Raw genomic sequence first — 22,603 nt, forward strand, 5'->3', positions numbered from 1 at the left:
CACGTTGTGTTTCAGTGTGTGTGTGTGTGTGTGTGTGTGTTTGTTTGTTTGTGTGGACAGACAGGGAGTGCTTGAGAGGGGATGTCTCCATCCACTCTGAGAGAGCCTGGCTCCCCTCCTCGCACGGCACATTTTCCCGGATAATACCTCTGGCTTCATGCTGGCCAGTTGACGGAGCTAAATTGATGTGATTTGATGGTGCAGCAGCACCCACACTATCCCCGACAAACACCACACTGATCCCTGCCAGCCTCCTTCTTAACACGCACACACAAAAAAATACACAGATGCGTACTCACATTTGTATGCATTCAGATGGAAACAGAAAAATAAACAAGGCCAGTGCTTTAGCAATAAGTGCTGTGATTAAACTTTGGGTGACAAATGTGTTGATGTCTTCATCTTCCTCTTCATCATTACCTACCGCTGAGCAACAAAGTGAAGATGGAATATCCCCTCTCAGTCACGTGCCCTTAAAAGGCGCTGAGTGGATTTTAATAAGGAGTGGAGCAGTTAGCAGTGCACACCGCGGTCTTCAATGGGATTAAGAGGCTTTGAATGGTTGAGGCCATTAAAATCTACACAAGCCCAGAAGTCCTGGAGCGCCGTATGAGTATATATTTATATATTTATATTAACAAACCCAGCCTGTGAATGCTCTCACCCAAGGAGCACAGCCACCTCTACCCTTGTGCCATTATTGTGCGTGGCTGAGTGGCTGATGATAAGAGCGATTCAGCAGCAGGGGAGATAAAGCTCTGGTCCCAGTCTGCGGACCATCCCCAGTGGACCGCTCAGCAACATCTGCATCCACCTACTCAGCTGTGTGCTATGTAAACATCTGTGGTGTTTTACAGGCTAAGTACATTGTTGTCTAATAAACTGCAAACATTGTGCATGATGCGATCAAAGCATTGACCCAGAAGTCGTTGAACTGCTTATGGAGGCGGAAAATCCCCCATTAAGACATTTAGGTGTGTTCTTTGTAATCAAGAGAGATTCCAGCGTGTTGAATCATCCTACCCTAACCCGTTTCCTGGTTCCTTTCTCTCTCCCACCCCTTAGATCTTCCACATGACCTATGACCTAGCCAGCGCCATGGTGAGGATAGTCAACCTGATCGGCATGATGCTGCTGCTGTGTCACTGGGATGGCTGCCTGCAGTTCCTGGTGCCCATGCTGCAGGACTTCCCCGCTGACTGCTGGGTATCCAAAAATAAGATGGTGGTAAGTGCTTCTCCTGCACTGAGACCTCCTGCCTGTTTGAATCAGATTATGCCCTGTCTTATCTCATCCGTCAGCTTCAGTAATTACTGTACTAAAACCCTTTAGTATCCTGGGAAAGATTGCCTCACATATCTGTCATTATAAGCCCTAAATCAAATCTATTTATCTCCTGTGTTTGCCCACATGTATTCAATTTGCTGATTATTTATAATTTATTTGGAGCTCCCGAAATCTGTCCATTTTCTCTGTTTTTATGGCCTTTATTTGCATAGTACAGCTTAGACTTGAAAGGGGAGAGAGAGGGGGAAAGACATGCAGTACAGGGCCGCAGCTTGGAGTCGATCCCTCGGCCACTGTGTCAAGGAGTAAATCTCTATATATGGGCGCCCGCTCTACCAGGTGAGCTAACCAGGCGCCGAAGTCTGTCCATATTTTGAATGGAGAGAGACACTGAGGCGGCACAGGGAACATTGGTTTTCTAAGGAGGACAGATGGCCCTCATTCAATATTGGTTGAATATTGACAGTTTCCAGTGAGCACTCATGCTGTGCTTTAATTTAGCTGTATTGTTAAAACAGCTGCTGGAGTAGAGTCTCTGTTAAAGCCGGATTCATAATAGAGTTATCTTTTATTTGCTTACGGAGGCGGACTGTGTCACACCTGATGTGTGACTCTGAATCACCCGCAGCTGATGGCTCTCGTGCTAAATGAGCATGGGTGTAGCTCCAAAGGAATCAGAGTTATTGACAGGTTTTGTGGTGGAGCCCTCAAGAGGGATTGATCTGTCATCAGCGAATGGCTGTCTTTTCAGTACAACATACCAAAAATATATGTTTAACCCTTAAAGGAACTTTCATTTTGCGTCGATTTTGGCGGCCCCTGGGGACAAAAGCGGTAGTGTTTCCATGAGCACCATTGCCCCGTGTCATAAAGATGATGCAATGTATTTCATACATAAAAATATACTTATTATATACCTGTCTCGGAGGAATAGTGCCAATTCAGGATACGTTTTGAATCGGTTAAGATAAACATGGTTGACTCGTGTTTTTGCCCATCACTGTCCCTTTAAGCTTTTTATTGTTCTTTGGTCAGTTTTTTTTGTTTTTGCTGATCCTGCCCCAGTATGAGCCATAACCACAAAATATAAGGTCAAAAATAAAATTCTCAAAAGAAAAATCTCCTCCTGCTTCCTTTTAACTGGCTAACATACTACTCACTGTGAAACTTTGCCAAGGAAAATGTAAACATAAGCTCTAAGACGCTGTAAATCGTTGCAGGGTCAATGACGTGACGCACATTTTTTTGTGTCTATAAGGTTAAATTAAATTTAAATACATTTAATTTAAAAAAAAGACAAACAAATTACATTAATACCTACTTTTTTAGAGGCCATATTTTAAAGAGTTTGGTTTTAATTAATTTTAAGAGAATAATTGGCGATTAATGGCAAAAATGTCTAAGTGGTGTAACCGTCAAAACTTTGTACCAAAATTTTTATCTTGCTTAAAAAGGTCAAATTTCTTAATAAAAGATCCCATTAACTACTTGGGCATTAACGTAAATTAAAGGTTATTATACATATTTCCAATATATTTTAAAATGATGCTGATATTTATTTTAATAATTTAGGGAATCCTGTCAGTCATGCTAGCTTCCTGAAATGTCAAGTGGTGTAACCACCATTTAAGGTGCCATTTTGTTAAAATCAGCAATAAGACCACATGACAGGAAGTTACATCAGAGAAAAGGACCCCTGATCAGCATAACTGCTGCATCACAAGGTTAATAACTCTCTGATAAATATAAGTTAATAAGACATTTTTAGGTTAAGTTCAGTTCTTTGGTTCACATGTCAAATGGTATGACCCAAGTAAAACATAGAAAAAAATTATGTTGAATAAATATTTGTATTTAGTGTAAAAACAGTGTTTTGATTATTTACACCAAGGCCATATGCTGATATATGTGTCCATTATAATGCCTGACTAATTTGATTTTACATTGAAATGTCAAATGGTGTAACCGGTTACACCATTTGACTCCTATTACAAGCCTCTCAATTTTTGGCCAATCTTTTCAAATATAACTAGTTCAGTTACTGGTCCAAGAGGTTATATGAACTTAATACTATTCAGAACTATTTGTATGTGTTTTTTGTTTGAATTTTTTAAAAGTGGTGGTAATTTATCCAACACTTAATTAAGATAGCTTATATAGCTTGGCTAGGCTAAGTCATTATAGTGCAAGGCCTTAGTGTTTAAAAAAAGTTTTACCCTTAAATTAAAATTTCCATATCATTCCATTGCAATTTTACAATACTTTCTTAACAATTTAATAACACAGAATGAGGCAGTTGAACTGTGACCTCTAATGTGTTACAAGAACAGCAACTTTAAAATACCTAAAAAATTCAAGGATTATTTAAGTATAAAATGTTACTTAAATATTAAAAATGCCATTGAAAAAATGCAGTTTATCAAATTGAATTCCGATAAATGCACCAGAATAAGTTAAAGAGGTCATATTATGCTCATTTTCAGGTTAATAATTGCATTTAGAGGTTGTACCAGAATAGTTTAACATGGTTTAATTTTCAAAAAACACCATATTTTTATTGTACTGCACATTGCTGCAGCTCCTATTTTCACCCTGTGTGTTTAGCTCTCTGTTTTAGCTACAGAATGAGATCTCACTTCTATTCCATCTTTGTTGGGAGTCGCACATGCGCAGTAGCTAGGTAAGGACTACTAGCCAGTCAGAAGCAGAGTATGAGGGCGTGCCATGCTAGCATCTAGGTGAGCATTATAACGTGTGTTACAAAGTGACCACGTCTGTCTCTGAAGTAAAGGCTGGACTACAATAGAGCTGTTTGGAGCAATTTGTGAACAGTGTTTTCTGTTGGAGATGGTAAGTCCCTTTGGGGTGGACTTTGGGCTTTTTCACTTTGTACACCTATGACATCCCAAAAAGCATAATATGAGCTCTTTACCTGTAAACATGTTAAAGGGCATGCACAACCCTAAACAGACTTGCTTCTCCCTCTCTCTTTCATCTATCTACCTCTTTCTCACACACAAATACTGTTCACACACAATTTGTTAAGATGTTAGTTGTTTAATTTAATCTAATGAGTTATAATATATTTAAATATTTGTCATTGAAATGAAATTAAATGCCAAGTTCAGTAGTTTAGTGTCACTTACAAGCATCACGTCAGGTGGTGTAACTGGTTTGTGTCAAATGGGGTAACCAGTATTTTTCTTGAAAAAATGATAATGTGCAGGTCAATTTATGTTTGATAAAATGTAATACTCTACTCCACTGTAGAAACACAATTTTAAGACTTTTTACACAATTTGTCCAAGATTATTTAGAAAACAAATGTTTCCAGCATGTCTACCACTTGATATTGCAATAACAAATATAATTTAAATTTAGAAGTAATCCTAATCAAATCTATTTTTGGCTGAAATTTGGAAATAGGTAATAGTTATATTTGTATGAGTGCACTCACAAACAATGTAGTGGATGAAATATTAAATATTAATCATTCCTTTGTGGTTACACCACTTGACATTTTAGGTCCATTTGGTCCTACCTTTGTTAAAAAAAATGGTGAAAATCCTATTTCAAATGAAATAAAATGTACAATAACACAAAATATACATTTTAACGAAACTCAAGGATGCCTTCAAAAAATCTTTTTCAAAGTTTTTTCATTTTTTCATCTGCCCAACCCTTATTTGTCACTGACCCTGCATCTGATTTCGCAGGGAACTGAACCCGGGGACAGGCTTTAAGAATAACTATATACAAATTTAGAATGTTTCATAACCTGTTAAAAACTCCTTGTAGTTGCTTTAGTAGTGCTACTTGTAGTCCCCTTATTGACAGCTTTTCAATATACATGTCTATGTATGTGCCAATATAGCAATGTTTGAGATAGAATAAAAGCTTCCTGCATTGTATTAGTTTATTGGTGACATTTCAAACCAAGCAGGTTTTCCTCTTTAATTTAGTGCATGCAGCTCTTTAGTTCCCATCCAGTGATCACAGCCATTCTCTGTCACAATACTCTTTGTTGAAAAATACACAACGTCATATTCATTCAAATTTAATACTTATAATACAGGCTAAAATGACTTTTTGAAGTAATTATTAATAATTAAAGTCACATGACAGAATACTACATTTATTAAAAGAAAGACAACAGATTAAACTGTGGCAACAAAACAACAGATTCAAGGTAGCCTACTTTGAGTTATACATAAACCAGCTTCGAGTCAGCTGTATGTTCAGCTCTCCGTGCCAGAACAGATGTCACATGAGTAGTTACATCGCTCAAGGTATGATGCATTTGGTTCATCATGCTTCACTAACTCCCTGACATGCTCACTTGTTATATTTAATCATCAGAAACGACAGATGTTGCAAACCACTGTCCCTTGAGATGTTTCACATATTAGCTAATTTTAGCTCGTTTGCCATACCTGTCCGTGCAGAGATACACACACTCAAAGACAGCGTCAGTACTGGGGATCAAACCTTCCACTTTACCTCTTTGTCTTTCAGTTATCTGGATTAATATGGATTAAAACAAAATATAGACTTCTATGTTGCATGTGGTGACATCCAAACCGTGACCATTTCCTCTTCCATTCTTTTTAAATTTATATTCCCTTTACCACCATTAATCATGCATTTTACTACCAGTTCAATATGCATAAAGCCACATTGCAAAGGGATTATATTTGAAGTTACATAAGGCTGAACTGTCAGGCAACATCGTGTTAACTGTGGCTCGTCATTAAGGTACAGTACAGTACAGAACAGTGTGCATGGATTAAGATTGGATTTGATGTATTTTACTGCAGCAGTGAAAGCAATATTTGTTTCATTCTGAAAAGCATATGCCATGTGAACTTTAAATACATTACATATGCAGAAATAATACTGTATGATACACGAAGTCACAACAAAGAAAGGCAGTCCTGCAGAGCAATATGAGAGAAAAAAAAAATACCTACTTTTACTTCCATTAAAACCTAAAAATCCAGTTTTCTTATCTATTTTCTTGAATACCTCCATCTCAGCTGCTCTGGAATATGGGCTTATATGCCAAATGCCTTGTCACAAGGTGATTTCATGCAGTTCTGACTGGATTATATTTAGGCGTTTTCTACTCCTCGTGTTAACAGCTCAGAGTCGTGTTTCTAAAACTTCTACAGAGGTTGCATTGGCTGCCTGCCTCCTCAGATTTCTGCACCCACAAACAGCCCTTTGCTTCTAGGAGTGCAGAGGCCCTGAGATGTCAGGAGAAACACTTATAATGTACTTAGTTTAAAATCCCGTGTGAGGGCTGTAGCCTCTCATTAACATCAAAATGGAGTTTGTTTTGTTTCACACAGTAAACACTGTCTAATTAATTGCATTACGTAGAAAAATGGCTCTCAATGTGACAGAACAACAAATATATCTTTCTGAATTAATTCAAGCCTCAAGGGCAGGCACCTCTGTGATGGAAAACTCCCCATGTTTTTGCTCACATTACCTGCTAGACAAAGAGTTAGTATTGACTCAGTCACGGTTGGTTTGGTCCTGATTAGAATCATTAGTAGACATTTGTTGTCTTCTTTTACAGTAGCTGTCCCATGATCTTGCTGGGTCATCGCTCCTTACCTTTTCAGGAGGGCACTAATAAAATTGCTATCTCTCTCTGCTTTTACCGCTGTGGAAATGAGTTTGAAAGCAATTTGGACATGTCACCCCCAGGAGAGAGTTGATATTGATTTGCCATGAACTACCACCGGGATCTAAAGGAAAAGGGGCAATTTATCTACAAATGAGAAAACTCACAGAGAAATTTTCTAAATAGCTGACCTACTTTCCGTCATGCAAGCCTCTAGTGTCTCATGCGCCATCCGCCCATTCTCAGGGCTCTGTTTTAGGCTCTTGCCCAAATGTCTGCTTGTTCAAAATGTTTGCATATTGAAAAAAAAATGTTGCCCTGCCAGCTGCTCTGTATTGAACCCAGGCTGTCTGAAGTGGACGTCTGCCATTAGTTTTGTCTTAAGTAATTGGATGTGTGCCTGTATTTGTGTGAGCTGTCAGGGTGCTCATTGACCTTTAATGTGCCATCAACATCCATATGAGAGATAGAGAGAGAGAGAGAGAGAGAGAGAGAGAGAGAGAGAGAGAGAACAAGATAGAACGATAAAGTGTTCCAGTATACTCACCCTGACTAACCCCATCTCCTCTGTTTCATCCAGAATGACACATGGGGACAGCAGTACTCCTACGCACTTTTCAAAGCTATGAGCCACATGCTGTGTATTGGGTATGGCATGTACCCCCCGGTGGGCATGACAGACGTGTGGCTGACCATCCTCAGCATGATTGTGGGCGCTACCTGCTACGCCATGTTTGTGGGCCACGCCACCGCGCTAATCCAATCCCTGGACTCATCTCGACGGCAGTACCAGGAGAAGGTGAGTGAAGATGACTTGTTGCTGACTGCTGTGTTGCTTTGATTTTTTTGTTTCGAGAGGACAGTGGTGGTAAGGCTCTTCTTCACTTTAAGGCTTGGTGTTATTTTGTTGTTTAATGCAGCAGTTCACCCCAAAATTGAATTCCCTTAATGTTTTTGCAGCCACTAAACCCACAATCACATCTAGATGTTGCAGTTCCATCATAACTCTTCTCAAAAAGGGAAAACAATCATCATCAGAGTCCTCTTAACCAAATTCTGGAAGGAAGAAGGCACTTGGAGATGCATGGTTGCCGACTTTTTTTCTTTGGCTGAATGGGTTTTTGCGGCGGAACTATCCGCACAGAGACAGGAACCCCAGCCTCCCCGGTTCAGGGAAAGGAAAGCCCTGACAGCTGGCTGTGAAGGCCATGCCCTCTGTGGGCCGGGCGTGGGCTATAATGAGCTGAGCTGCGAGGCTGCCACATTGCCCACTGTCTGTGGCGAGGAGGAGACGGGAGAGAATGACCTGCAGGGAATGGAGGCAGAGGCTCCAGAGACCCCACCTGAATTAAAGTGGGAGAGTGAAAAAGGGCAGAGTAGAAGAACCAGGCTGACAAGCAGAGGAACAGATTAGCTGACGTAATGGGTGTGTGTTGTAAAGAAGAAAAAGGGCACTGGATAAAATAACACCTGACTTATCTTGGGGTGAGTAACAAAGAGACTATTTTTCCGCCAGATTCTCACCAGAGTTGAAAAATGTAAAAAGTAAAACATGCGTGTAGGTACATGACTAATGCTGCAGGACTGAGTAGCTGTTTAATGAAAGGGGAGCAAACCATCTCCCCGCTCAGCACTCTCCACTCGTCTGCTGCCCTGCTTTAGAGATATCTTCCTGCCAAATAGATTGAACAGCTGGCCTGTTTCAGCACCAGTCAGCATGTGGTACCAAAGCCATTTGCTGCTGTTTCTGGGATCATCCCCTAAGGCCCCTTAAGAATCCCCCAGCCAGGTAAAAAGGCTCCCCTGTGCTTCCACAGCTTCCCACGGTGCCTGTCTTCAGAAAGGTTATTACTACACACTGCAATTAATTTTTAAGAGAGCAAATTCTCTCATTTATCTTTCCATATGCCTCAGTGATAAGGCACTCTCTGGGTCACCGCTCATCTGGCTGTGGGAGCCAGATAGTAGTTATTTCTACTCCACTGTACTATTACCCCCCGATAAGACAGTTCCTTCAAAGACATAAACCTTTTTGTCATCGGGCCTCGCAACGGTTGTGTGACAATGGGATCTGCTTCCCAGAGATTTCACTCTGCTTTTCCGTGTTAGACTAATACCATAATCCACGCACTCAAGAAGTGGACAATCCATTGGTCAATCCCTGGAGTTTTGAGAACACAGGTGGCTGCTTTCAGATGGCCATTGGGCTGCCATGACAGGGACAGCTGTTCCTGTCTGCTGGGACTCAGCCTGGAGAGAAATCTGCTAACTGAGACACTCACCACCACAGGAGCCATCATACACCAAGTTATTATACACACCTGTCTGTCAGACTGAGTGATTCTATGCTGTCTCATTTGAAGTACGGTGCGGCGGCTATGTGTTACAATCTTAAAGAGTCACATCTCTTAAATCAACCAGGCTAAGATGTGATGGAAGGGCATTTGTACTTTGCAGGTGGGCTTACTGCTAATAGGCCTTTAATAAACCATGCACAATGTAAGAATGGCAATAAAACAGAAATTAGGTAATTGTAAAATACATGATGATATGATGCAAATATATTTAAAAAAGAACAGGGATATGGCACACATTTGGTATCAAGGCACTCTGCATCAAGTCAATTGCTTTGAAATATCAAATAGAAAACCTGTTCAAAGAAAATAAATCTCTTTATTTGCATAATGTATGGTGGGTACTTTAAATAGTAGTATATGCATTTATATTAATCTGTGCTCTCCTGTTAGGGCACTTTTATGAGTGTTATTGAACTCACAAGCTCAGTCTCAGAGTGGGTACTCAAAGTACAAGGACACCGAGAAGCTTTAATTCTCATCAAAAAACAGCGTGTATTTGTAAGATAGTATATGATACAGGGTTGCACAAAGTGGTTGTTTGTGTTTTTATTATGTCATAAAAAATAAAGAGGAAAAAAAACACTTTTAACTATCATTAGTAAAGCTCTGCCATAAAATGTATTTTTCATCTTGGTCCCACCACCATGGTTCCAAAACAACATTGCGGTGTTTAGAGGACACTGTTAATACTTCATTTGGCGTGCTGACTCAACACATGCATCGCTCATGTTGCAGATTACAGACTGTGAAATATGAATAATTAGACATTTTGACTCTTTAGTAAATGCTGAAAAAGCCACCAGTTTCTTTTCTGTTGGCAAGCTAAAATGGCTCTCTGTAGTTTAAAGTTTGGAGGGTTTTTTTGTGTTCGGAAGCCAAATATGCCCATGTTGATATTCCAAAGACGCTGTCAGCAGCACTAAAAAACTGAATGATTTGCATACACCCCCAGTCTGTGAAGTAGCATGAATTGTGACTTACTTATCTGCAATGTAGACACTATGCAGCCCCAGAAATCACTGGCATGTGTTTGGATAGTCAATTCAATTCAATTTATTTATAGTATCAAATCATAACAAGAGTTATCTCAAGACACTTTACAGATAGAGTAGGTCTAGACCACACTATAATTTACAAAGACCCAACAATTCCAGTAATTCCCCCAAGAGCAAGCATTTAGTGCTTATTACACAGTAATCACAACATTCAAATGTGGATAGGAGTATAAATAAAAATGAACATTAGCTATTAGCTGTATTATTGTTTCGTTATGTATTGCATTTGACCCAAGCCAGCAAGACACCGAACAATTCACACCCACTACTGTCACAGTAGTAGGTACTGATTCTGATTCTGACTTCTGTCAGTTAGTGAAAGAACTGAAAAAGCGGATAAATGTTGAGCTGTGCAGCAACATTGCCACATTAAAATGCCTCATGCTGGTTTTGATGTGACAAGCTCTGCATTCATCCACTGTAAATGAGCTGTAAAAAGAGTATGTGAGTATGTGTGGGCCGAGATGCGAGGCCATCTGTCCAGTTGGCATGCAGAGGTGATGTCTAGGTAACGGTTACATTTAGATGGTAAACAAATGAGTGAAACCCCTCTGGGGGACTGTGATGAAGAAAAGTCAGTCTATGAAAGAATCTCAGAAGATTACAGATGAGAAATAGGAAAGCAGGGAGATAAAGAAAAGAAGCTCTGCCCTCAAATATGGTGAAAATTATCATCACAAAGCCTCGGTATAATCTTTTCTGAATAGAATTCTAATACAATATGGCACCATGTGTTAAATGCCCGGGCTGTCAGAAGCTAGCAAGCAGACTTAATATAGCTCTTAAATAGGAATCAGGCTGACTGTTAACAGTTACACAGAGTAGAGAGCCCAACAATCACACTAAAGACTAGCTGTTGAAGTGTGGCTCACTGAGAAGAACGATAGCTTCATTAGATTAATTGTCACTCTGCTAAAAATATATGCCAGTCTTTGGTTATGTGTAAACAGAGCCTGTGGGTGCAGAATATTAAAGTGTGTGCATTTTCTACCTGTTAGCAGCTCAATTTGTTGCAGATGTATCTGACTGCATGGGTTAGGTTGGGTCCATTTTAGATCTGAATGGAAAAGAGAGAGGTTGGAGAGAGAGCTGGACATGGTGTAAGCTTTTCTTCTCAGTGACACCCATGTCCTGGAGGTGCAGAGTAGTCACTTTCAAGTAGTGACACACGCTGCTGAAGTATGTTTATTTGAAGTCTTTACTCCCTCCCTGCTAGTTGAGTTGAAATAAATTGTACTAAGTGGTACTCTGACATGGAAAATTTTGATTTTGAATATTGATTGTTTTGTCAATTCTTTTTCAAATTAAAAGATCATAAATAAAATGGGCAAATAGTGAAAAATGTCCCGACACGAAATAGTCACATTGACTGTTGTGTCCGAATGACAATTTACAATGTTAAAAGGAAAAAGAAGCAATACCATCATTTGAAAATCTGAAAGCATTTATTGTTTGGCATTTGTTGCTTGATAAATGACTTAAACAATTAGCCGAATGTCAAATGAACTAAACGGTTATTCTATAAATTGTTTCAGCATTGGATATCTATTAGTAAAATATAACAGAAGACTTGAGCTGTGAGGTACAACAGTCATTTGCTTTGCTTTTGTTTCTGTAATTTTCTTTACGTCAATAGTTTGCTGTACCAACCTTCATTTTATATACGGTAACTGTTTTTACAGGAGGATGTAGTACAGTACTGTCATTTTTTTGTATTTTACTGTAGTATAGACTCCTGTAGTATTATAACACCCCAGTAATATTAGTATTCAATAATCATTTGGGGTTTCTTTACCCCACATTGAACTCCTGTATTATGCAGTGAGCAGTTTTGCTTCACTACAGTCTAAAACATTGTGAGCTGGAATGGGTTAAGCATCTGCCACATTCCCTCAAGGATTCCTCCCTCTTGTCTTGGGCATGTTGAGAACCCTTATCACACAAAGAGAATTACATCTCTCCAGATTGGGGCCACAAGATGGCTGCACAAGTGACTATGCATACAGGGTATGCCTGCCACTCCAGCTCTCCGTAAGCCGCTGCTCATCTGTCACTATGACCCTCTACAGTGGAAATGTATACAGAGATGGGGATGGGCACACCAAACAAAAGAGATAATCTCATTAATTTGTAGGTCACTTGTGATCCATGTTGTCTTACTTACTTTATAGAAGCTCTTTGATCCCTTTGAGCATTTCTCCTCTCAGTTTTTCAAAGGTATATTCTAAACATAATTCAGCATGTCATAACTGAGTGATGTTCTGTTTGTAGTTGGTAGTTAGTGATGAAATCCGGGATGTGCAGGAGGGACTTGAATATTGGTAGCTTGTTGTGGCATGCCAGCATGCCAGTCCTAAATGGCTTTAGAAAGAAAATGGCAATGGGGTGCTGCAGCCCCTCCACTCTAAGTCTTTAATTAACACATGGCAATTAAACATGGCTCTTTGGGAAATAGTTAATAAGAGTCCCAAAGCTGATTATTTGTGGGTGAAGAGGCTCTAGAAATCTTTTGTTTTCCCACTTCAATCCCCCAATCAAGACCTTTGGAAATACAGTAAATAGTCATCAGAGGACTATATTTGCACTTATAGAGTCGTCCCTTTCTTTCCAAGAGCGAGAGACATGGATTAATGCTGTCAGGGAACTAGTCAAACATCCAATGTTAGTGTTTTCCTCATTTAGGCTAAATATTCACTCAGTCATGATGTCTGTGTTGTCAGTAAAAAAAAAAGATGTAGGGTTCCTCCAACAATAGCAATAACATTTTAGTGCCTTGTAAAGGTTAAATCGTGATTTTCCCATACACTCAACCGAAGGACACAACTGTCAACATGTTGAGGTGCTTAAGTCTGATTCTGCCTTACAGTAAGAGTCATTCTCATTTGTCTGGATCTGACTGATGGCATTGAACCCTGTTACATTCCCTTTTCCTCCCTGTCTGCCACATTTTTACTGCTGAGTCTAGGACTGTTCACATGCCCCAGAAGTAATATAATAGTATAACCAAAATCAAATAAGTGCAACCAATGTCAATATACTGTATATTTAATAGCACAGTAAATTTATGCTTTCTGCAGCATCTGCAATGTTCACGTCAAGATCATCATTCCTCGTAAAGCATCTAATTAGATATGCAGTGGTGTTTGAGAAGAGCAAGCAATTTCCTTGCTTAAGTAGGCTATGACGCACTATAGTGACCATTAATCAATTACACTCTCTTAACTAACTATGGCCTAATTACATCCCTATTAATCCAGCTCTAAATCATCAATACAGGATACATACTTACTCCCCTTAGCAATTAAGAAGGTGACTTAGCAGACTTGGTTAGCCTACAGATGGATTGCTGATTCATTCCCACGCGTGATTATTCTAGTGGTGTAAATTCAGAGGTGTCCCGAGGCCACTAGATAAGCGTTTAGTGCATTTATGCCGTACTGAAGAAGCTTTTATTGCAGACTTTATGCAATGAAAACAAGAGTCACCAGCCATGCTAGCAGCTCTGTTAGGCTGTGTCTAGGCACAAAGGTGCTTTTAGCTAAATGCTAAGATCACAATGACAGTGTTAAAATGCTGATGTTAAGCAGGTATAATGTAAACCATGTTCTCTGGGTACAAATATTTAAGATTTCAGTTAGCTTTACTGTATGACCCATACCTTTTGACCATGCAATGCAAGGTTATGGAGTAGGAGACAGATAACATTGGAGAAAAATAAATGTTTAGAAAGTACAATTAAGTGGCTGACATCTCGGTTGGGAAATTAATCATTCATATTATATTTGGTAAAAAAATTGCTTGGATAGCTGCATGAGAGAAAAGGGAATTAGGGAAAAAATGAATAGTGTGATAAAAGGGTAGAGTGACAGAAAGAACAAGAAAAGTATGAATGGGAAACAAATAATGGCCATGTAAAGAGTGATCAAAACTAAGAAAGGGAGAAAAAGGATATGTAAAATGAAATAGCATGAAGAGTATGCAACTACTGTTATATTTCCAAGGCTGGTAGCTAACACACACACAGTACACAAAAAAACTACTGTAGCATACGTATAAGACTAGAAGACAACTTTGACTTCAATAGTTGTCTCATTTGAAGAACAGAAAATGTTGAATAATGCAGGATTTCATTGTGTCATTGCCTTGTATTATGCTAGAAATTTTGAATATCACAAAAATTCATCATCAAAAGCTAAACATTGCAGTTTTAGAACCAATAAAAAGTGGATGGAAGATTGTCAAACTCTACTACGACTTATTTGCTGCCTTGCCCAAAGTTAGATGAGAAGAATCGATACCATTCTCAGTTATGCCAGATGTATGCATCTTTTAATCTAGTGATGTTACGGATTCCCCAAAATATCTAAGTAAAGCAAGTAAGAAAGAAAGAATCAATCCTCTGGTTCTCATCAGCTACTCCAACATTTTGAACTGCCCCCCTGCTTCCTGAACCCCCTGGTTTTCAGAGTGCAGCTGATGGTGGAATGATTACCTCCTTAATGCTGACTATGATTTGATTTAGCCAAGTAGAGCAGGGGAGCAGGGATCTTCCTGGTGGTAGTGCAATGGCGGCTGTGCAGCAATAAGATAATTTCTCATCACAGGGGGTGTTATCAGTCCAATCAGCATCCCCCCCCCATGGTCGGTGTCTTTACATCCCTGTCAGCTCCTACTTTTAGACTCAGCAGTGATTAGTAAATATGAAATGCCTTTGACTGAGACACTGAGCTACTGCATGTAGTACAGTTCCACTCATCACAATATAAAAGCAATAAGACATTATCTTGTATTTGTTTACTTGACTGATGCCCTTTCATGCTGGGAGAATCAGTTCGGAACATGCCACAAAGCTGAGGATAAATGGTTGTTTTTTATGAATGTTAAAAAATAAAAATAAAAAATAAAAAAGGGTTGAAAGACATTCTGAAGGAGATGATATTCCACGCCTTTGAAACAGGGCGCCATGCTGTGGCATGTCTAATGCAGGAGACATAAAGACATTAGACAAAATGCAGAATGTGGGTTAAACCTGTCATCTTCACCCTGGCATCACTCGCAGACAAGCCATCTTCACTGCAATACTCTGCAGCCAATGGGACTGCAGCTGGAGATGTCGGCGATTGTTTTCTAGAGCTTTCGGTCTTTTGAAGTAGAGGAGCAAAACTTCTTGGTGCAAGGATTCTATTTCATCATCAGATCAGTAAATGCTCAATTTTATGCCAAATGGATTGTGGGGATAAAGCCTCAAACCCTTAGCCCATGACAGAACTCATGCATCTTTCCACAGATGCAGACAGAACAGATATGTAAAAGCTTCTTTCCACAACTTATTCTTGCTTCTGCAAGTATTTAACTTTACACAGCGTCGACACATAAATGTCAAATATTTCACTTTCCTAAGAGGTGAGCATATATTTGAAGGAGCCTTTATCATATGAGCAACTTCTTAGCATTAGACATACAGTAGTCTACATCCTTGACGTTCCACTTCCAGGATTGCTCCGGTGCCGCAGGAAATTCCGCCTGATGCATGTATTTTCGCCGATGTCCGTTACCTTCCGCTTTCTTTGTGTTGGAATTTTAAACTCCAGTGGATTTATGAGGACTATGGTTAACTGCTCCTCAGATCTTTGCATGGTAAATTGAGACAGCTACCTAGACTATCTGTCAAATCTGAGTTTTCTCTCACACGATTATATTACAGTGGCGTTACAAAGCGAGACTAGACATACCTCCGCTGCGTGACTTCATTCGGAGACTTGAAAGCGGAGGAAGTACACGGGCCTCTGTAAAAGGGGACTGTGTGATACCATTTAGACGCACCAGTTTTGGACAAAACGTATTGTCAATAATAGGAGGTAAACTCTGCAATAGTTTGCCCCTCATAATAAGAGAGTGTCCTACATTCAACACTTTTAAAACTCATTTAAAACAGTGGCTTCTAGAAAACCAGAGATGCATGCATTTTTAACAGTCATACATTTCTTTATTCATATACTTTCACTGGTAAATCGAATGCAGTATAGAAGTGGAAGAATAATGTCTTGTCATGTATCGTGCATCATGCATTTTTGTTTTGTTTTGCTTATTTGTTTTGTTTATGTCTACTACTACTATGTGTACCTTTTAATGTAATGTAGTGAATGAGCGCTGTATGACTGCTGGTTGTCTTTGTTAGTCTTATGTTACCTGCCTAGGGACTGAAGATGGAAAGTAGTTATTTTAACTAATTCTGGCATATTTACATGGTGTTTTTATACAACTATGTTCATAAATATGTATGGTCCCTGTCAAATAAATCAATAAATAAATAAAATAAATAAATACAGTATGATAGTTAAACTATTCTGCCTTATCTGCAGCATTTCTTGTTGTAGCCTGTGTGTGCACCTTTTTTCATACAGTATGCACAAATTATACACTTGCACTTCCAGATATATGCATACCTTGTAGTGTTTTCTCATAGTCTTTGTGCAGCTAACAATGCCTTACAAATCATGGTTACAAGCTGGGGCATACAATAGTTTACAGCCAACTGGTCACAGTTGAGGGAGCTGTATCATCTAAATGCACAGACTGACTCCAGACTGTTTTCTTTGTCTGTGAGGGACTCAAAAGGCTCTGGTCAAACACAACTAAAATCCATCTGCATTTGGCAAAGAGGGGAGAAAAAAAGGGCACATTGCACAACTAAGCATTGTAGAGGCTTACAAACACACAGCAGGGTGTCAGTGGGTTTTTGGCATCTGATCAGACCCATTTCAAAGTGGTTATACAGTAGTTTAGTCCGCCTGCCCTGCATGTTTTATTAACACTGGATTATAATACTTGTGTTTCTTTCCAACTCTACTCGCACCTCTTGGTTTTCAGGGAGCCTGACAGGTTTCCTGCTTTCACAAAAAAAAAAAAAATTACTTTGAATTGCATGAGACAGCTGCCATTATTTACTGTGCCATATTTCCAAAAGATTGGCCTTTTGATGATACCCTGCAAGATTAGGGGTGACTAGGGTAGTAGAGTGTGATAACAAAAAGGGCGACAGCTGATGTCAGCCATGTCATTGAGTGGTAAGGCTGTTTGCAGCATAGAAATGGTGATCAAAGAGCACCTCCAATGTCGCCCTATGAATGGTTAATTTCTTTCTTCTTTTGCTTTTACTGAGGGTCAAAGATTCTACCTGTTATTAGGTGCTCTCAATGTGCTTTGATCTGCATCTCTCTGCTATACTATACTAATGATCAATGAAAGGCCATCTAACACATTTGAATGCTTTTATTTTTAACAAGCAACATGACTGGAAGATGCAGACACACAGTCTTCGCTGTTAAACATACAGAAAATACACAAGTGTTTGGTGGTGTACGTGGTGTTTGAGGAGCTGCAAGGCTGTTGTCTTTTTTATTATACTAATTGCACATATGGATGTGACACCAACAGTACATATTGTGCATGAATGCTTTAGAAGCTCTAGTGTATTACCAGCATTAGTAAACACTTGACTATGATCACACCTCTCTCAATTATTCCAATAAATTTAGAGAAATTACGATAGCTCAAATAATATTTAATGTGCTTTCAACCAATATGGTGTTAGTACATTATGTCAGATTGCTTTCTGTCTTTTGAGAGACAGACAAATTGTAAGAGGCATGTTCAAAGACTGGAAAAGTGCGATCTTGTTAGGATTAACCTGCAAGAGCCCGGATGGCCTGTATGTATTCGTCTTCATTTAGTTGTGTGTCTGACCTCAGTGCCAGCTGCTCCCTGTGGCTGTGTATCTCTGCTACAGCACTATGGCCTTTGAGTAACCTGATTGTTGTGTGTCTCTGTGTCCCTGCAGTACAAACAGGTGGAGCAGTACATGTCCTTCCACAAGCTGCCAGCAGATATGAGGCAGAGAATCCACGACTACTACGAGCACCGATTCCAGGGCAAGATGTTCGATGAGGAGAGCATCCTGGGAGAGCTGAACGAGCCGCTCCGAGAGGTGGGATGAGTGTTCCTGTCTGGGGATCTTCTGCACATGAGATGCATTCAAAAGCTTGTGTACTGCTTGACATTCCCCTCAGTTCAGTTCAATTCAGTTATGTTCTTAAGGCCAAATCCAGTGACGGACTGGGAACAAAAAACGTCCCTGGCATTTCCACCCACCAGCGGCCCACCGGTGGGGGGTGATAGGGGGCAGATAGAAGTTTTGACGCACGGAAAGAACAAGCACTTTTGATAGCCCCAGTGATGGTAAACGTAAACTCCCATGCTATAAAACAACTGCACCAAAACAGAGACTTATAAAAAAAATCACAGCCAGCCGCTCCATAATAATATAATATTCTGAAGTAGCCAAACTTACTGTACCTACACTCCCTCCTGCAGCATTGGTCTCCATCTCTGTTACTTCTGGTAATCCACATTCAGACCCACAGCAGGCTTGTTGTTCTGTGTTGGTTAGTTCCATAGATTCGTTATCCATGTCTATCTCTTCATCCTCCTCTTGCTCGTTTTGTTCTTCCTCTTCCTCATATTCCTCACTGTCCTGTCTTTCTCCCTGGTGTGCTGGCTCAGATGTGTCGCTATAACATGCTAGCTGTATTAGCGCTAATGCTAGCTGAAGCTGCACTTGAGTTTAAAAACAAATCAGTCAGTTTGCTGTGCTCTCTTATATTTCTCTCTCTTTTTCTATAACCCCCCTTGTGTCGCTTGATGCCCCGATTCATTTTTTTGTCAACAACTTCCAACCACCACAGACCATAGACACATAAAGACGTAGACGCGGTCTACTCGGCTCTACTTGATTCTGTCTTGAAATTCCCAGAAGGCATTGCTTCATTTTAACTGTTGCAAACAAATATTCAAATAAAAGAAATGCAGGTAGATTTGTTTATTTCAAACCATGCACGTTTACGTTTTTGAACATCTGATCTGATCTGAATAAATTATTTTGCTACAAAACAATACAGACTGATGTAAAAGTTCATGACTGTAGAAAGTAACCATGACTGTGATATCGAGAGAGTCATATGTGTTATAAATACAAATCAGATTACGTAATTATTAGGTGTGAAGGATTTGGATACATTTGGCTATCGTTTAGCAAAAGAACTTTGTTATTGATGCTTGAAAGGGGGTCGAGAGTAATTATATAGGCCGCAGTTTACTATTAAGTGGCCGAATGGCTGTGACAATCATGCTGCTCTCTGATTGGCCGGCCGGCCCCGCGGCCCCTCTGGCATCTGCCCAAATGCCAGATTACCAGTCCGTCACTGGCCAAATCCCAGCAAGAGTAAAACTGAGAGGAGCTCAGAAAAAAAAGTCTGCACAGCTGACATTTTGCTGTTGTCACTTTAATATCACTCGTGTCTGAAATTGTGACAGGCCAATGCCTTTTGTAAAACGCCAGCTGTTTGCTGCTGTTCTTGGTAACTGCTTTCTCTGTGTGCTTTTGCAGGAAATCGTCAACTTTAACTGTCGAAAGCTGGTGGCGTCCATGCCTCTATTTGCCAACGCGGACCCCAACTTTGTCACCTCCATGCTCACCAAGCTGAAGTTTGAGGTGTTCCAGCCTGGGGATTATATCATCAGGGAGGGCACCATCGGCCAAAAAATGTACTTCATACAGCACGGGGTTGTCAGCGTACTAACCAAAGGCAATAAAGAGACCAAGCTGTCAGATGGCTCATACTTTGGAGGTAAGACGAGCTGGCGCTGCACCAGAATCACAAACTCAAAGGTCACATACCCGCACATCTTTCTGTGGAGCTTAAATCTGCTCTGTTTTAATATTAATAGTGCTGTCCTTTGGTACCTTAAGAAGTTGGCTTGGGTTTTTAATTTTTATTTGTGAGGCATTCGGGTAATTCTATTCTGGCTCTGACATTAGCTTGTCGTGAGCATAAAGTGGTATGTTGTGCAGTGCTTGTCGCCTCACTTAAAATTCTGCTTCATGGTTTATGCAGTGCCTTTCCCCTAATTCACATCATGAGCTGTCTCTTTAATGTAGGGCAAATTCAAATTAAGAAAACAGTACTTGCTTTAGCACACATTAAGAAATATGCATTCAAAGGTCAAAGGGTTCAGAAAGCTGTGAAATTACATACTATATGAATGCTTTAGACTTATGCAATAACCCAGAGTTGTTATGTACTTAACTCGTGTTATGTTCTTAATCAGGGTCAGATAATGCGTATCTCTCTCATAGTACCACAGAGTCTATGACACATGTAGGAGACAATGCTGCCATACTGCCCTCACCAAATACCAATTAATTTGCCCAGTGACAGCGTATCATTTAGACTACACTGTTAAGTAATGAGAAATAGTGGCAAAGCGTTTAACAGCACATGACCTGCCTGTGGAAGTTTAATTACGCCTTGCCTGCTCAAGTCCATCTCTATGCCCTCTCTCCAGGGGGTTCCAGAGAAATAATGAAAAGATGGCAGGCAATCTATCTCTACACATGCCAAAACTAATCAACATTTCAGACAACATGGCCCCAGCACTCTCCAGGGCCATGGTGTCTAAAATGTTTTCCCAAATGTTCCCTTCCTTCGGTCTCTCCTTGGCAAGTTAGAATTCAGATTCAAAGAGGGCTCATAGACTTGTTTCTACCACAAGCTTTGTGGTAATGGCACACATGGTTTGTTTGACAGCTTGGACATTTTGCCACTGAAATAAATCTTAATGCATTAAAGTGAATGCATCGATATTTGACCTTTTTTTTTTTCCTTGAGTAAACATGAGTAGTGTAACCCACAAAAGTGCAAATGCACTGGTTTTTTAAACAGAAACTGGCCTGCTCCCTTTAATCTTAAGCCTTGGATGTGTAATTATTTTCCCCCTCTTGCGCATTATAGGCACAAGGCTTTTGACTCCATTACCCTGTGACTATTCCTGGCAGTGCAACTCCTCTAGGGGGGGTGGAGGGGGGTAAGCCTAGAGCCACTGGGAGTTTGTTACTGAACAGGAGTTAGTCATTCATGAAATTAATTGGTACAGGATCAATAACAGGGAGTATGTTGCACATGTGCATCTCAGTGTGGCTGTCAGTATCAGCAAGCAGGAAGTCAAAAGCAATAAGTATTTTTTTTGTATATTATGTGCAGAACACGGGGGCTTGCTCCACATGGATTGCTAGCTTTTGACTCTCTACCGCGAATCTGGATGTGTGAGCATGTGAATGTAGAGCAGCAGCCGTCCAGTCGTCGAGGAGCTTTCTTTTTAGTCAAACACACTCATCTTCAGCAGGCTCCGGTTTACAGTACAGCAAATGGCATGCGTACATGCTCATCAACATCCCAGCAATCTCTTGTACCGCAACTCTTTCATTCATCGACGACCTGAATTATTTACACAATTATATACTCAGCAGTCTGTTTCAGTTTGTTAGCTGTTGGATTAGCTCGAGCCAGAGAGCCTAAAGTCTAAAGTGGACACGACATGTCCTGGATGGGAGCGTCGGCTGGGCACACAGCGATCCAGTGGATAGGGGAAATGTAATGTGACTGCAGTACTAACACCAAGGGACACATGGATCGCTGCCAAGCCCGCTCTCTGAACGCTGCTCTGGGCCCAGAAAGAAAACATGCATCATCCACCCTGCCTCCACTTCCCTCTTTTTCTCCTTATAGTTCAGTATTGAAACACTTATCCGAACAGCATCTCCGCTGCCCTCTCAGTGCCCAGACAGAGCAGGTTATTGTGTTGTTATAGTTCATCCTTTGTTGCCTGCAGTAATTGATGTGTTGCCAGTGCAGACTGCGCCTCTCCCATGGTTGGATCAGAGCTCAGTAACCTTGTGGTGGCCCTACATGCCAGTCAGAGGTGTTATCAAGGCTGCCTTTGATTGCACCTCTAAGATGGCTAACTTTGCCTCTGAGTGAGTGGCTTGTAGCAGCTCTGTGAGTGGAGGTAAAAAAGGAAAGTGAAACAGAGTCGGAGATGGGAGTGAGGAGTAAGAAGGGAGAGTAAGTTGACTGCAGTTTGCAATCTCCTGTGTCATCTTTTTGGCTTTACTCAATCTCTGACCGTTTTTTTTTTTTTTTTCTGCGAACGGTGCACTCTGAATCTGTAGTCTTGTGAAATCCTGGGTCAGGGAAATAACACTCCTCCCATCTCCCATCCCTTTCACTTTTTTTCCCCTCTCAGAGCTCAGACATGGCTGTGTTATAGTGCTGCCAAATGGCCACCCTGACTAAGGGAGTCAGTTAAAGAGCCTGGCAGCAGCAAAGGCCCAGGTAATCCCCCCGGTCCTTAACCCAGTTAACACCCCTGCAGCT

At 40.4% G+C, this 22,603-nt stretch overlaps 1 protein-coding gene across 1 annotated transcript in view; it reads left to right on the forward strand.

Moving 5' to 3' along the window:
- Window positions 1-22,603, forward strand: part of hcn4 (hyperpolarization activated cyclic nucleotide-gated potassium channel 4) — a 79,936-nt gene that overhangs the window by 38,354 nt on the left and 18,979 nt on the right. Inside the window, exons 3-6 of the mRNA XM_028575708.1 lie at window positions 1,066-1,227; window positions 7,500-7,718; window positions 18,172-18,318; window positions 19,777-20,017. Coding sequence (XP_028431509.1) covers window positions 1,066-1,227; window positions 7,500-7,718; window positions 18,172-18,318; window positions 19,777-20,017 — 769 coding nt within the window. The remainder of the gene's footprint in view (window positions 1-1,065; window positions 1,228-7,499; window positions 7,719-18,171; window positions 18,319-19,776; window positions 20,018-22,603) is intronic.

The sequence above is a fragment of the Perca flavescens genome, chromosome 1 (assembly GCF_004354835.1).
Source record: "Perca flavescens isolate YP-PL-M2 chromosome 1, PFLA_1.0, whole genome shotgun sequence".
Classification (NCBI taxonomy): domain Eukaryota; kingdom Metazoa; phylum Chordata; class Actinopteri; order Perciformes; family Percidae; genus Perca; species Perca flavescens.